The 14,768-nt window shown below is 36.1% G+C and overlaps 1 protein-coding gene and 1 pseudogene across 3 annotated transcripts; both read left to right on the top strand.

The window, feature by feature from the left end:
• Positions 1–2,292: 2,292 nt before the first annotated feature.
• LOC137580789 (MTRF1L release factor glutamine methyltransferase-like) lies at positions 2,293–5,281 on the top strand (annotated as a pseudogene).
• On the top strand, positions 3,244–14,127 carry Cdc14 (cell division cycle protein 14). Of its 3 annotated transcripts, none has more exons than XM_068294335.1 (7): positions 3,244–3,727; positions 8,636–8,719; positions 8,807–9,069; positions 9,383–10,053; positions 10,118–10,888; positions 11,039–11,362; positions 12,674–14,127. In XM_068294335.1, the coding sequence occupies exons 2-7, from the start codon at positions 8,662–8,664 to the stop codon at positions 13,965–13,967; spliced, it is 3,381 nt and encodes a 1,126-aa protein (XP_068150436.1). In that variant the 5' UTR covers positions 3,244–3,727; positions 8,636–8,661; the 3' UTR covers positions 13,968–14,127. The 3 variants fall into 3 exon arrangements, with proteins under 3 accessions (XP_068150436.1, XP_068150437.1, XP_068150438.1); XM_068294336.1 differs by having other exon boundaries at positions 13,387–13,537; XM_068294337.1 differs by lacking the exon at positions 12,674–14,127 and having other exon boundaries at positions 11,082–11,246.
• Positions 14,128–14,768: the final 641 nt, after the last annotated feature.

Genomic DNA, 14,768 nt, shown 5'->3' with positions numbered 1-14,768 from the left:
CATCCACCATTTACATATTAAAGCTTATTTAAAAATTCATTTAACCAAGTAAAATCATTTGATTCTGTTTGTAATTTTAAGTACAATTTATAAAAGAGAATGGGTTTTCTATTTAATTTATCCTGATAGCTATGTTTACCCCTACTTAAGGCAAACAACAAGTTTACGTCAAACAACAAGACGACAACAACGAGTTTAAATTCGAACTAGTAAAATGAAAATATACCGATCAGCCCTGAAAAACTTAGCCAAAAATAGGCTAGATTTAATCAACAAAAATTATTGGTAATTTCAATAATTGAATTGAAAAAAGTATGAATTACAAGATTTTAAATGTATTTCAAAAGCTTTTCCCTTTATGTCAATGGAGTTATAAGGACTTAATTGATAACTGTAAACACCGCAGTTTAATTTTTATTAAACTAGCTGGAAACTAGCCAGACCCCAAATGCGGTTTTTATTTTCTTTAGTTCAATTTTGGAGCTCACATGAACCACTGTGCGTAGTCCAGAACGAGAGAAAAAACCAACGAGTGTTTTGTGTGTGCGTGTGTTTGTAATGCTTTGTAAAATTTGTAAAGCTAGAATTCCCGCTACCCGCTGTTTTCAAATTTTTCCCCGCAATCATTAATAAAAAAAGTCAGATTTGACTTGAAAATAGCTAAAATGGCAGCACTGGTTTGTAATGTTCGACTGCATGGTCGGAGTCTGACTCCTTTGCTCGACAGCGTGGTGGGTCTGACTCCTTTGCTCGACAGCGTGGTCGGAGTCTGACTCCGTTGCTCGATTCCGACTATTTCTCTCATTTTTTACTCTCTTTTGTATAAACTGCGCTCTCGTTGCATGTTGGATCGAGTTGCGACCCCCCTTGCAGTGGCTGTCAAACATACCTTGCAGTGGCTGTCAAACATAGTCATTTTTTACTTATATATACTTATAAACGCATAAAAACGCATCATCTTGAAATTTGTTAATATTTATTTATATATGTATGTATGATATGAATACTTTTTTGGGACAATCATTCAACTCACAAATGACATTAATTAAACTAAATTGTTAAAAGATCTGCCACGAACTTGAAGGTTATATAGGATAACTATTTTAAAGATTAATAAAGTTCAAATTAGTATTTTATATACTTTTTATATATTTTTTAACAATTCGTTATAAAATTAATTGTTCATGCATTTTTTTGCATTTTGTTAAAGTGTTTCATATAGTCAAAGAAGATTCCAGTTAAAAACCTTTTCGACTTTAAAAAGATTTCATTTTATGAAAATTTTGGACGTTTTGTAAACAATTAATATCATTTCTCGCAAAAAATGTTCCAGATTTTGAAATTCTACAGTTCTATGCAAGTTCTAGGTAGTTGTAAAAGTTACTTATTTTGTTCTTTATTTTCTAAACTTATTTTTCAAAAGATCTGACTTTATAAATCTCAAAATTGAGAGTAGCTTTCATTGATATCTGTTTTACACACTTATTGCTAATACATCTATTATTTTCATTTAACAATTTTAATGGAATAGGCATTCATTTTGTCCACAATTCATAATTCGAAGTTTGTTGCATGGTTTTTTATCATCAAAAATTATTTTGAACTTATTCATTAAATTCAATTAAAAGACTTTACTAACTATGGTATTTAAAGATTTTTGAAATGTGTAAATTTATCCAAATAAAAAAGAAAAAAATTAAAATAAGTCCCAACTGACGGAAAGATCTCAAAAAGGTGCATTAATTCCATATAAATTTTTCTATTTCATTATTTTACTAATGCAAATTGTTTTTTTTTATGTTTCATTTTTTAATTTAATTTTTCAACCAAAATTCATTTAAAATGTCATAACGGCCGTGTCACCTGTCATAAAGCGCGCATCTTTCATATGTTGGTCTAAAAAAATGGCCGAAAAAACTGAAAAGAAAACTTTGGAAAATTGTCAAATTTATTGGGATATTTTGATTTTAGATAACAATGGACGAGTCCACTGAATATTTTGAACGAATCTTTTGGAAGTACCAGTGAAGACCATCAACTGTGACTGGGACATCTCGGAGGCTATTACTGGTTCGTGATTTTATGGCAGGTACCACAAATTGTATTGTTGTAATCCAAAATACTTCCCTTTTCCGGCAAAAAACGTCAAGGCGGGAACTTTGATGACGCCTCCTCCTTCTCTGGACCAGAAATAAATTCAATTTGGCGTCTGTTTGGCTGTTTTGGATACCATAAAATTATAATTGGTTAAAAGCAAGTTAAATCCTATACATACCGATTTCATCAAATATAATGATAATTAATAAAAATCTAAAGTTATGTTTAATTTGGACCTTAAAACAAATTATACCACCTGGCGCCAGCGGAAATTTACCGGTGACAAAAGCTTTGAAAGGTTGGAGAGAGAAATTAGAAGATGCTGGCGTTGAAGACACCGATTTTAATTTGAAATGCATATTGTCGCATGTCTTGAAGAAGAAATTCATAATTTTCCAAACTCAACAATGGCAGGAACAAAATGCATTCTAATTGTTTTTCATCTATTGCTTCTAGAATACTGTCCCTGATGTCAAGTTTAATTCATCTCAGTTGTCGGACTTTAAGAGGTCCTTGGAAGCCCGATGTGCCCGCATGCCACTACAGCACATTATTGGGGAATGGGATTTCATGGATATCACATTGAAGACTGTGTTTATACCCCGCCCTGAAGTTTGTCAGATTAGTTATAGAAAATTATAAAAATGATAAGCAAGTAATGTCGTTGTCTATACTACATACATAGGTTAACCTTTGTGGACGCCACTGCCATTGAAAGAAGCAAAGCGGCTGCTGCTCTGGCCTGGGAAAATGCAAAATTGCTTGGGCTACAAGAACGTATCAAGGTACATAACCACACCATGGAGGAGGACAAGTATACATATGCCTGGGGAACTTAAGAATAAAAAATATGATTTAATTATATCGAATCCGCCATATGTTAAAACCGAGGAGTTTCAATTCCTACATCCCGAAGTTGTAGTGTAAGTAAATAATATCATTGTATTTGCCTTATCTATTAATAATAATTTCAATGGTTTTGCGAGTAGCTCGTTTGGTGTTTGAACGTGTTTCGTGTTTTCAGAATCGAACCACATAGGGAGTGCCCACTGTTCCAATAGCAATTCGCTTTCGCCGCGGTTAAAATCGAGTGTCGTCGTGGTCTGGTCTGGCTCTGGCCAGCATTTTTAGTTCAGTTTTGGAGCTCACTCCGAGAAGTCTCTCTCTTAATCTTTGGAAACGGAAATCGGTGACAGAAACGTATCCCATAGCCGCACAACTCTTTCCGTTACGAGCAATTTAAAAAGCAACGGAAAATAGAATCAAAGTGCAAAATAAAATAAAAATTGAATGGCTAAAGCTCACACTGAAAATGTTGTTAACTTAATGTGTAAACCAGATAAATCTGTACAAAATTCTCTGTGTAAACGAAACTAGGGACCCAGATAAAAAATTCAAAATAAAAAAAAAAAAACTACAAAAAAATACAAAAAACAAAAAAAAAAAAAAAAAAAAAAAAAACACACACAGAAACACGGCACACACAAACAAATTAATTAAACCAAATTTGTAGTGTTATGCGGAGTGTGGTGTGGGTGTTGCTGTTGCTGCTGCTGCCGCTGACGTTTAATTTCGATAGTCCTGGTCCTGGCCAAAGATCTAATCATATAGCAGATAAAAAGTAATTTAGGTGAGTACGCGCCACGTACCAGGCAAAGGCATAGGGAAAAACGTGAAAGAAAAGCGGAACTGTGTAACTGTAACAGCGCTGCTACTCCCCCTCCCCCACCATATTACCAACAACCAGTGTTGCCACTACAAAAATAGTTCAGAGAAGTGAAGAACCACAAAAAATAATTGATTACGCAGTTCAACATGAAATTCTACGTCTTCTTTTGAGCATTTCGCGTTTCGGTTTTGTGTTGGATTTTTTTTTTTTTTATAAAAATGCGTTGGTTGCTTTTATTAATACAACACTCACTCACTCGCTCGCTCACTCTCTCACACATACACTGTCAGTGATACTAGTGAGCGAGAGCAGCTTTCAAGAGAGAGTCCAAGCATGCGCGGTGGCGGAGTGTATGTGTGTGTGTGTGTGTGTGTGTCTGTGGGGGAGAAGTGGGGTTGCAGGTGAATGCTGCTGCTGCCGCCGCTGCCGATGACTTTGTTGCTGTTGTAATTTTCTGTTGTGGTATGTGGCGGTCAGCAGCGGCAGCGGCAGCGACGTCCATTTCAAATCAAGTAACTTTTGAAAACGGCGCGCCAACTGTTTTTGTTTTCATACTCTACAAAAAGAAGAGTACATTAACTTGAAGTCAAATTCGATCAACAGTTTGTTACATGGTTAAAAATAGGGTTTAGTGAGATACTGAGTGTAATTTTCGTCTCCTAAAGTGCAAATTTTTGTTTCCTCCTTTTTATCAACTTCAATCGTATCTTATGTTTGATATCTGTACAAATATTTTAATTGCGATATTTTTGGTTATTATTCTGTGAGTTGAAATGCAATCACGATAAAGAGCAAACTCTCCACATTTAATACATTTTTCGGTCAAAATAATTTTAAGGTTATTTTTAAGTAATAAAACCAAATACCAAAGTTTATCTCGCTAGGATTTTAATCGTTTGAACCACACATGTTCTTAAGGGTATCGGAAATTGCGATACAGTTTTACGGTTTTATTTAGCCATTGGCCATCTCCCTGACTATTTGTTTGCTTGATGACGTCATTTGACAATGCCATATTTATAAAAAAAACTTGTTTGTTTGCTACCATCAGCTTTCAAATGGTTATTGTTTTAAAACTGCCCATCCCCATGCCTCAATTCTCCTCTCTCCCACCCTCGCCAGTCACTTAGACCCAGTTAGTTAGTTTTTAGAGGCATCAATTCCATTCTCTGTCTGGTTTTTGTCTTTGTGGTTGACAATTTCCCTCCCTTTTTTTTTTTTTGTTTACCAAAGGAAAAGAGATAAGACTTTGTACAATGTGTGTGTATGTATTTTTATATCTCCCATTTTTGGATGATATGTTTTTCGTCACGTGGAACAGAAGAGAAGTGGTTGTCATCGGTCGTCATTTGGACAATGCTCAAACAACTCTAAAGAAAAGTGAAAGGCAAGAGAAAATCCATTTTTATCTATGTAAACAGTTTTCACTGATAAGGTGGCGTCATCTGGTAGGTGGCTATATTTAGTAACTTATCATCGATCGCGAAAAACGGGTCATCGACTAAAGAGCTATAGATTAGTTATAGCTGTAGTTGTAGTTGTGTAGTCTTTGGCATTTCTGGGATTAAATTACTCAGTTGAAGAGTTTCTTTATATGTTTCAATACTCAATTTCAAAAGTCTTAATATGTTTATTTTTTTAATAACATTTGGGTAAGTGCCTATTATGCATAAAAATTTGAGTCGTAAAAAGGCTGAAAATTTCATTTACCAATTGTTTTTTTCATTTTTATTAGATAAAATGCAAAATATTCAACATTTTATCAAGATATTCATGCAACTCGAGTGTCCTTTTAGGACTAATGTAAGACTAGAGTTGTGTTAGATAACACCTGCAATTAAGGATTAATCATCCATACAAATAATATCCAAGTGGTCCTATTGGACTAATATGTATTAATGATATTCATTATCATTCATCATTCTTTTCACCGTTAAACGTCCCGTCTTAAAATTAAAGTTAAAAACAATTTGGCATACAAAATGTTTTTAAGGTTTTCCAGTTTTAAAATTTCTATAAACTAAAAGAGCTTATTGAATCAATTGAGTTTTTGTTTTCAACAAGGATTCCAATTAATAATTCTAACGTGTTGATATACCCTTACTATTTCAACTTTTTACCTTTGCTTTTGGTGGTGTGTTTGGGCGCCCTCGTAATTATTCACCTGAAGACATGCCATTAGCTACCTAAGACATTGTTAATATAGGTCATATGTCTATAAATAATTCATACGAAATGTGTCTTATTAGGTACTTAGCACAAGGTAACATGATACACCCCGTAGTTAAGACACATTTGTTTAGTTAGCTTGGCCTATATATTCACAGCCAGTTATTTTCGTTTCCGTTTTTGTATTTTTCCACACCATTTTCAGGTGTGTGTTTTGGGCTTCTTAAGTTCTTTTTTTCGTGGCGGTCTCGCACCAATGTCATGCAAATCACAGTCGAACGCCACCGTTAAGGCTCTTCTCACTCCCCCGACTTAGATTACCATCTATCTTTAGTTTTAACTCTAGCACACAAAACCAAGTCGTCCCGCTGAATTTCAAAAACTCAGCCGTCTTCTTTTCAGCCGACATGCAAATGTGCCATAAAAATGAACCTAAAACCCCATCTTGACTTTTAAACTTTTAAACCGGACGGAAAATGGAAACTATACTACAGAAGGCCCCCGGTACGCCCCTTTTCTCCTTGTTGTTCCTATTGTTGTTGTGATGGGTCCCTAGTCTAGTCCAAAAAATTCTCCTAGGGCACGCTATTTGCTGTTTAGCTATATGGAAAAGGTTACACATTTGCATAAAATCGAAAATTTACATATGTTCGAATGTATGTATGTAGTTGCTACTCTACTACATACAAGGCGTAAATGCGTTACTGTGTTTATTACAGAATGTCTTAAAGAGTTTTCTTTTTCTTTTTGGTAACAATTTATAACAGAAATACAATCATGTTAATAGGGCGCCTAGTAAAAGTCACGTACTTATAAGATTTAAGATTTACATGTATACATTTATACATATTTGTTCATATGTTTAACACTTTATGACATTTGCCGACACACAGTACATACATAGTTGACCCAGAAAATAAACTTTAATTTCAATATTTGAAAACAAATACAAAAGATAAATATATTTTTCTATAATTTGTCATTTCTGAGTCTGAGTAACATTTATAATACATGAAATATTTACTTATAAAGATTTCTACTTATGATTTTGGGATTTAATTACATTTAACAAATAATTTAACGTCATAGATGACAGGAGAATTGGAAAACTCGAATGAATGAGTTCTGGCGAAGAATTTTGAAGAAAATGACTTATCCGATCAATCTAAACCCTAGGGTTCACCGCGTATTGCAAAAAGGATGCTTGGTTTTAGTTTTCTAAATCAGAACCAAATATCCTAGCTCTTATAGCTACAGTTAGACATATTAAACTGCTTGATCCTGTACATCCATTTTTTTACCCATGAGGTACTCCCCCACAATATATCATAGTTTTCATTATTTTAAAAATATCTCAAAATTAGATGAAAGAATACATAAAAAAGAATTAAAATTTTCAGCCTAATATTAAACAATAAAAAAATGACTTTTATTTTGCTCTTAATATTTAAACTAGGAGCTGGGTCATTTGTTATTCATTAATTCGAGCCAAAATGTTTAATTGTAAGATAAATTATCGAAAATAAAAAAAAAGTGTCAAAATTCAAATCTCAGGCACTGAGAGGCGTCTATATTGGCTACTCCATTAAAAAACCTCTCGCATCATTAAATGCATTTAGTAAATTCCTTAAGGAATTCTGATAGTAAAAAAAAAAAAAACGAAACATTCTAACGATTGTTTGTTATTTTGAAACATTTCTTCATGGCAACTACAAAAATTGTTTTGCAATGTGAGATTGGTTTAAGATAAAAAGGCCTAAAAATATAATTACATTTTTGAAATTTTCATGAGTTTCTCTCTAATGCAAACTAAAATTATATTTTGCTCTATTTTTAGCTGTATAAATAGAAATGGATAATGTTTTGAATTTTTCTTGCAAATTTGAAAAGTTTAAAAGGAAATAAAATTAAATAAGATAAAAATATAGAGAGAAAATATTTGTTGATTTAATATGTAAACTAAATTCAAGACCACATTATGTAGGCATGTAGAATTGGAACTTTAATATCCTTTAGTACACTTAATTAGAGGACCCCTTACCCATAGAACGGAAAATATAGGGCATTTTCTTTTCGTTATGACTTGCCATTTTCATTTGGCTGTTGTTTATTAGGACGTGGATGCCAACGAAAAGCTGGCTGACTAAGTGACGGCATGACTGTCGGCCTGGCTGAATGACTGACTGGCTGACTGTTGGTTATATGCATATCAATAAAGCCATCACATCACCTAGATATGGAGTAGACGGAAAGTAGAGCAAATAAGGCAAACGACTTTCGTTTGAGTGTTCTATGTGTGTGTGTGTGTGTGTGTGTGCTTCTTAAGAAGGAAGGGTTTAGGTTTAGGGTCTGGGGTTAGGGTACAGACCTCCAGATGCTTGTGCACAAAGTCGGATCGAAAGTGGCAAACAATGAGAGGCAGACTTAAGCGGCAGCGTTTGACGACGAATAGAATGACAAACGAACGGTCTATGCGGAAAACATAATTTACTTTGGCCCTACCAATTAAGGCAAAGACAGGTTGGTTCGGTCAGAATGGTGGGCGAGAAACCAATAACTATACAATATACATTTAATTTATTATAGATATAAGTATAAGCGGAAGCATGCATCTCTCTCTTTGTGTGTGTGTGTGTGGGTTTTACATCTATTGAAAGTTGTTCTTTATTATTTTTTCTTTTTTATATTGATCTCTTACAGGTTGCCAAAAGCCATCAGAGTGTGCCATGATGTTGGACGACGATAACTCAGATCTTTTGGTCTGCGCATCTGAGATGCAAGAAGGTGGGTGAACTTCCATGAACTTTTCACAAGTTGAGAGGCGCGTGTCAATTGATAATTTTTCTGGTTTTTCTATTTTGCCTTTCACAGACCTTTACTTTGTGGCATTCAAGAAGAATATCAAGCCAAAGAATACAACCAACACCCACTATTTTAACATTGACGATGAATTTATCTATGAGAATTTTTATAATGATTTTGGCCCGCTCAATATATGTATGCTATATCGCTATTGCATGAAGTTGAACACCAAATTGACGGCCAAATGTCACGCGAACAAGAAAATTGTACATTATACCTCTATGAATCCAGCAAAGCGTCTTAATGCGGCATATCTGATTGGTTCGTATGCAGTAAGTGTTGGCCTCTTTTTTTGCATTTTTATCATTTTTGGAGTTCGGAATTCATTCACATGGCCCAAGTAAAGAAAAGAATACATATTACCAAATAACAACAAAAAAGGAAACATTAACATTATTCCGATTGCTTATTGAATTGCTTGTAATGCAGGACATATGTATAAAGTCAAGTGGCATACTTAGCTAAAAAAGGGAAGAAATAGCTTACGAAAGAAGTTAAGGAGTGAAAGAGATGAGAGATATATTTCTAAAGTCTTTTCGATTATTGTTATTATACCTTTTAAATACCTTTCTTTGATATTTTCAGATAATTTACCTGAATAAAACACCAGAAGAGGCATATAGACCTTTGGTATCTGGTGATATACCGGCGTATACCCGTTTCTGTGATGCCAGCTATGGGCCAAGTAATTTCAAAATCTCATTATTGGATTGCCTCAATGCCATACACAAGGCCCTCCAGGCTGGATTCTTCAATTTCGATGATTTTGATGCTGAAGAGTATGAGTACTTTGAGCGTGTGGAAAATGGTGATTTCAATTGGATTGTGCCACAGAAGTTCATTGCATTCTGTGGGCCACATCAGAAAAGCAAGACATTGCCAAATGGTTATCCATGCCATGCGCCTGAACGTTATTTCACCTATTTTCGGGATAATAATGTGACGACAGTGATACGTTTGAATGCCAAGGTCTATCATGCCTCATCCTTTGAGAACGCTGGTTTCGATCACAAGGATCTGTTCTTTATCGACGGAAGTACACCGAGTGATGCCATACTGAAGAAATTCTTATCGATATGTGAGACCACGAAGGGTGCCATAGCAGTGCATTGTAAGGCTGGATTGGGTCGCACAGGTAGCTTAATCGGAGCCTACATGATGAAGCATTATGGCTTTAGTGCATTGGAGGCTATTGCCTGGCTAAGATTATGCAGGCCGGGTTCAGTGATTGGTCATCAGCAACAATGGATGGAGGAGTAAGTGTACATATATGAAATCAAGAGTGGCAAATTTATTTATTCCATCTATTCTTTTTTGCAGTAAGCAAAGTTGGCTATGGTCCGAAGGGGAACGTATGCGACGACGCTCATCAATTCCCATTCTTAAGCATAAATATGGCATAAATAGTTTAAAATTGAAAGCCAAAATGGCTGAGGCAGCGGCAGCAGCAGATTCTTCCGAACATGTGGATCTATTAATGACACGCGTTAAGGGCATTTCACAGCGTGTGGATACAATGCACTTGAATGATCCCGATACCATAGATGCTGCCAGTGTTGCCTGCACCGAGGAATATCTGGCCGAGCAACAGCAATTGGCCCAAGAGTTCTTCGACGATCCCAATTGTAATGTTAGTGACAATGATACGGATACGGCAAGTGCGGCAACAACAACAACCACAGAACAGCCTTTGGCCTCTGCGTATAGCATATCAACGCGTCGGCGTAAATCACCATCGGGAGCGAATAAATCGTCGACAGTTATAGCCACTTCGTTGCGGCGTCTTGTGAATCCGACAAATAGTCGTAGCAATATTAACAATCATCTACCAAGCACGACAACAGCACATTCTGGCGTGGGTACTATCATGCAAGAGCCATCTGGCAGTAGTTGCTCGGAGAAGAAACAAAGGAAACCAAGTGCCAGTGTCTTTGAGGCAGCACGTCATACAATTGCATCATCGGTGCGAATGACCCAAACGGCATTGGAAAAGAAACAGCAGCAGCAGGCACAAACCCAAGGCGATAAACTCAATCAGATCAAGGCCCTAAGAAGGCATCATTCGCGTTCGGTTAATGTGAATGGCAATAAGTGAGTACAGTCAGTTAGTTAATACGGTCACTTAGAAACCTCTTTCTAAGAAGAGTTTAGGGCTTTAGAAGTAGGGCACAAAGAGGTTTACACTAGCAAAGTATTAACAACTATGTATATTCTTCTTTTGTTTTTGATTACCTTTAACAGTGATCAGGATGCTAATCTTCGTCATACCCGTGCACGTTCTCAGCCCTTCCGCAACCAAAATAGTGTGATGGCTACGCTTAAAACTTCGGGTAGTAGTTGTCTAACTAGTGGAACTACAGCAGGCACTAGTGGCACTACATCATCAGCTGCGACATTGGCAAATAATCTTAACAACAACAACAACAACAATAATAATAATCTAAGCAATTCCTTGCATAACTATAACAACAACAATACGAATAATAATAATAGTAACACTAGTAACAACCTGTTGGCCTCTTCGGCCAGCAGTCGCACCCGCAGTCTGGCCATTTATAGCAAAAGGTAAGTCAGAGTTTTGCCCCCTTTTCCTTTCCACACACAGAAACAGAATCCCTCCATCCTATAGACAACAACAACAACTACCAAAACAACACACATTTTTATTTTGTAATTGTTTTTCGTTATCGTTTTTGAGTTGATTTCGTGTTTGGCTCTGCTGCTTAGTAGTTTTCAAACGACCACCTGTTGTTTCTTGACTTCCTTTTTCTCCCTAGCTGCAATAAATTTTCATAAAGTCTAATCGATATTAAAAAACAAAATAAAATCACTGGCCTTTGAGGTTAAGCACGATCGGATGATCCTTGCCGGAGATTATCCTTTCATGCGATCTCTTTGACACGGCCTGTGTGATATTAAAAATCTTAAACATTCCAATTGTATAGTTTTTAAGTATTTCATTTTTGTGTTTAGTTTTGTCAAGTTTATACTAAAAAAGAAATGAGATTGCAATCGAATCTATCGAAAGTTGACCAGCTTTAATATTTAACCGTTATGCACAACAAAGAAAAAGAAACAAATTAACGGATACATTACTAACTCCAACTAATCAAATGTTTTAGCAACTAATTAATAGTAATTATGATTTTTTTCTTCTGTTTTGTTTAAATTTTGCATTATGTACTTACTTTTAGAATGAAAGAAAATCTGTTTTTCTTTTTATGCATGCCAAAATTAAAAATGATTCTTTTTTTTTTCTATACCTACTTTTTATTTGTTGCAAAATAATAAAATTGTTAAGCAAAAACAAAAAATTAAAAATTTTTCGACCAACCACAAAAAAAAAAAGCTCGTAAACAATTTTTATTTTTCGTTTTTTGGGTTTGTGGCCTGTTTATATTTTTTATGTTTAGTTTGTTTTCCTTATTATCTAATTAGTTATTGTTGTGAATTTCGACTTTGGTTAAAGGGGGAAAATATATGTACATATGTATGTATGTAAATGCCTAAATTTTATTGGAAGAGTTACCAAACCCAGATCCATCCCAGCCACGCCCATCCCGCGGCCTAGTAGCTTTGACGATCTGAAAAATCTAGCGGAAAAATTAAAACGAAATATGTTATTACACATAATAATATTTTCCCCCTTTAACAGTTTTTATAAATATTTTGTTATAAATTTATTGTGTATGCTTGTGTGTGTGTGTGTGCGTGTATTTTTGAGTTTGATTTGCTCCCACGTTTTCCCCAACATTCCGTTCTTCTTGAGACTCTCGCACAAAAACCACTCTTTCTTGTCTCTCTCTATCTCGCTCTCTCTTACAAAACTTGTCTCGTTTTTAACTCTCTTGTGCTGCTTCTTGGGTGCGGAATTAGAATGGAATTGAAGCATCTACGTAAGGTGGAACAGCAGCAGCAACATCATCATCATCATCATGATCAAGAGTCGTCCATTGTCAAGCCCACATTAGGGACCAGCGGCCAGGCCTATGCCACAATAAATGAAAGCAAAATTCCTGTGGTCGCTGGTGGTGCTAATACGGCGGTGAGTGGTGGTGCCGGCAGTTCAGCCACTATACCACCCACGCGTGGCATTGCGGCCCGTACATCTCATCATCATATGACACTTCGGGGTCGCTCACGTATACGATATCAGCGTCCGAGCGGAACTGCTGTTGCTGCCGCCGCTCCTGCCACTGTGGGTGGCGGTGGTGGAGGTGAAACGACAGCTGTTTCTGTTACGGCACGCTATTATCGTGATGTTTCAGCTATACCTACTATGGTGGGTTCTGCTTTTGGTACAGCGGCTTGTTCACCCACCGCAGCCGGTGGGATTAGTTGTTATAATATAAGCACACGTTCATCATCGGCTACGCTTGATCTCAACTCTAATCCTTTGCCAATGACTGCTGGCATGACAACAACAACAACAGCGACAACAATAACAGCAGCAACAACAACGACAACAACGAAGTCCAAAATACCCCAAAACAACCACAATCATAACCAACACAACGACAACAACAATTGCAATTTAAGTAACTCTCCTCAACTCCCACCACCTCCTTCTTCTTCTGCCTCTTCCTTAGACCCAGGCCGTCTTAGCAGTTGCAACACACGCAGCGGCAGTACTGATTTACAAGCCATCATTGAGCATAGCTTTGTTGGCCAATACAAACGCAATAAACGTTCTTTAAGCTCCACACGCTTGGAGAAGGACAAATGCGATGAGTACAATACAAAGCTACAGCGCAAGACGACGGCAGCGGCAGCAGCAGCAGCAGCAGCAGCGGCGGCAGCAACAACCACTAACACCACCACCATCAACTCCAATACATCTTTAAGCAACATTAACAATAATAATAATAATAATCACATTAGTCACATGGCAAATGGCAGCAACAAGTGCAATATCAGCAGTAGCTCCACTATCAGCGGCGGCGGCGGCAGCTTTAAGCTGTCACGTCGCATATTTGGTGATCATTCGGGCTCATCTGCTTCTACATCAGCATCGAATTCGGGTATCCCCACACCCACAACTGCTCCGCCCACATCCCATTGGCAGCAACAACATCAACAATCAACGATGACAACCTCGAGCCGTGCCGCCGGCAATCGCGAACAGCAGCAGCAACTTTCGCTGAAATTGCGCAAGAAGATAAGCTATTAAGATACATATTATAATTTACTTTTTCGGCTCTGCATCAACTTTTCGACTACATATTCTCTCTCTTCTTTCTTGTAAACTAAATTTTATTTATACAAAATTTACCATTTTTACGTAAGGTCAACAAATATGCATTAAAGTTAGGATAAAACTCTAAACGGAATCATTGGTTTGACGCCCTTATGTTGCATAAAGAAAACTTGTTCAAGTTAGAGAATATTTTTTTTTTTTGACATGCTCCTGGATTTAGTTTTAGTTTTCTAGTCAGCGAGTGTGCAATGGCTGGTAATCTTGGTTGAAAAAGGGGAGCAGTCCTAGGTTAACTTTTTGAAAGATATATAATTATTTGGCAATGTCCTGTGGATAAGAAATATAATTTTTAAGTTACAAGGCATGCGAATGGTAGATCTACAGACTATAGCATACTTTAATGGGTAAAAAGTCCTAAATTCGCATATGACAGCATATCTACTTGAAGATTCGATATCTTATTGTAGGAGTATTATGGTCAGAAAATAACTTTCAATAGAAAAATGAAGGAGGATGAATAACTTAATAATGATTTTCTACTCCTAAAAAAAAAACAACTTTTAAAGCCATGTAAAAATATTAAAAAATTCTCTAGTAAATATACATTTAAACTATTTCTTAATATTTGAAGATGATGAAGAAACGAATCCATTGAATTCTTGACGAATTTGACAAGGAATTCTTAAATGAACTTTATATATTTGAAATTTCATTGGCCTATTTCATATTTTCCCATCATTCAAACAATTTGAAGGATCTCATGGAAAATTGAAA

The sequence above is a fragment of the Drosophila tropicalis genome, unplaced genomic scaffold (genome assembly GCF_018151085.1).
Source record: "Drosophila tropicalis isolate 14030-0801.00 unplaced genomic scaffold, ASM1815108v1 contig_845, whole genome shotgun sequence".
Lineage (NCBI taxonomy): Eukaryota > Metazoa > Arthropoda > Insecta > Diptera > Drosophilidae > Drosophila > Drosophila tropicalis.
Note: the sequence above shows the minus strand (reverse complement) of the source record. Positions and strands in the feature narration are given on the sequence as shown.

What these genes read in the sequence shown, in the direction of transcription:
- Cdc14 (XM_068294335.1), top strand. Translation starts at nt 8,662, where the DNA reads ATGATGTTGGACGACGATAACTCAGATCTTTTGGTCTGCGCATCTGAG. An exon ending in GTTAATGTGAATGGCAATAA is followed by an intron (nt 10,889 to 11,038) that starts GTGAGTACAGTC and finishes TACCTTTAACAG; the next exon opens with TGATCAGGATGCTAATCTTC. An exon ending in CTGGCCATTTATAGCAAAAG is followed by an intron (nt 11,363 to 12,673) that starts GTAAGTCAGAGT and finishes GTGCGGAATTAG; the next exon opens with AATGGAATTGAAGCATCTAC.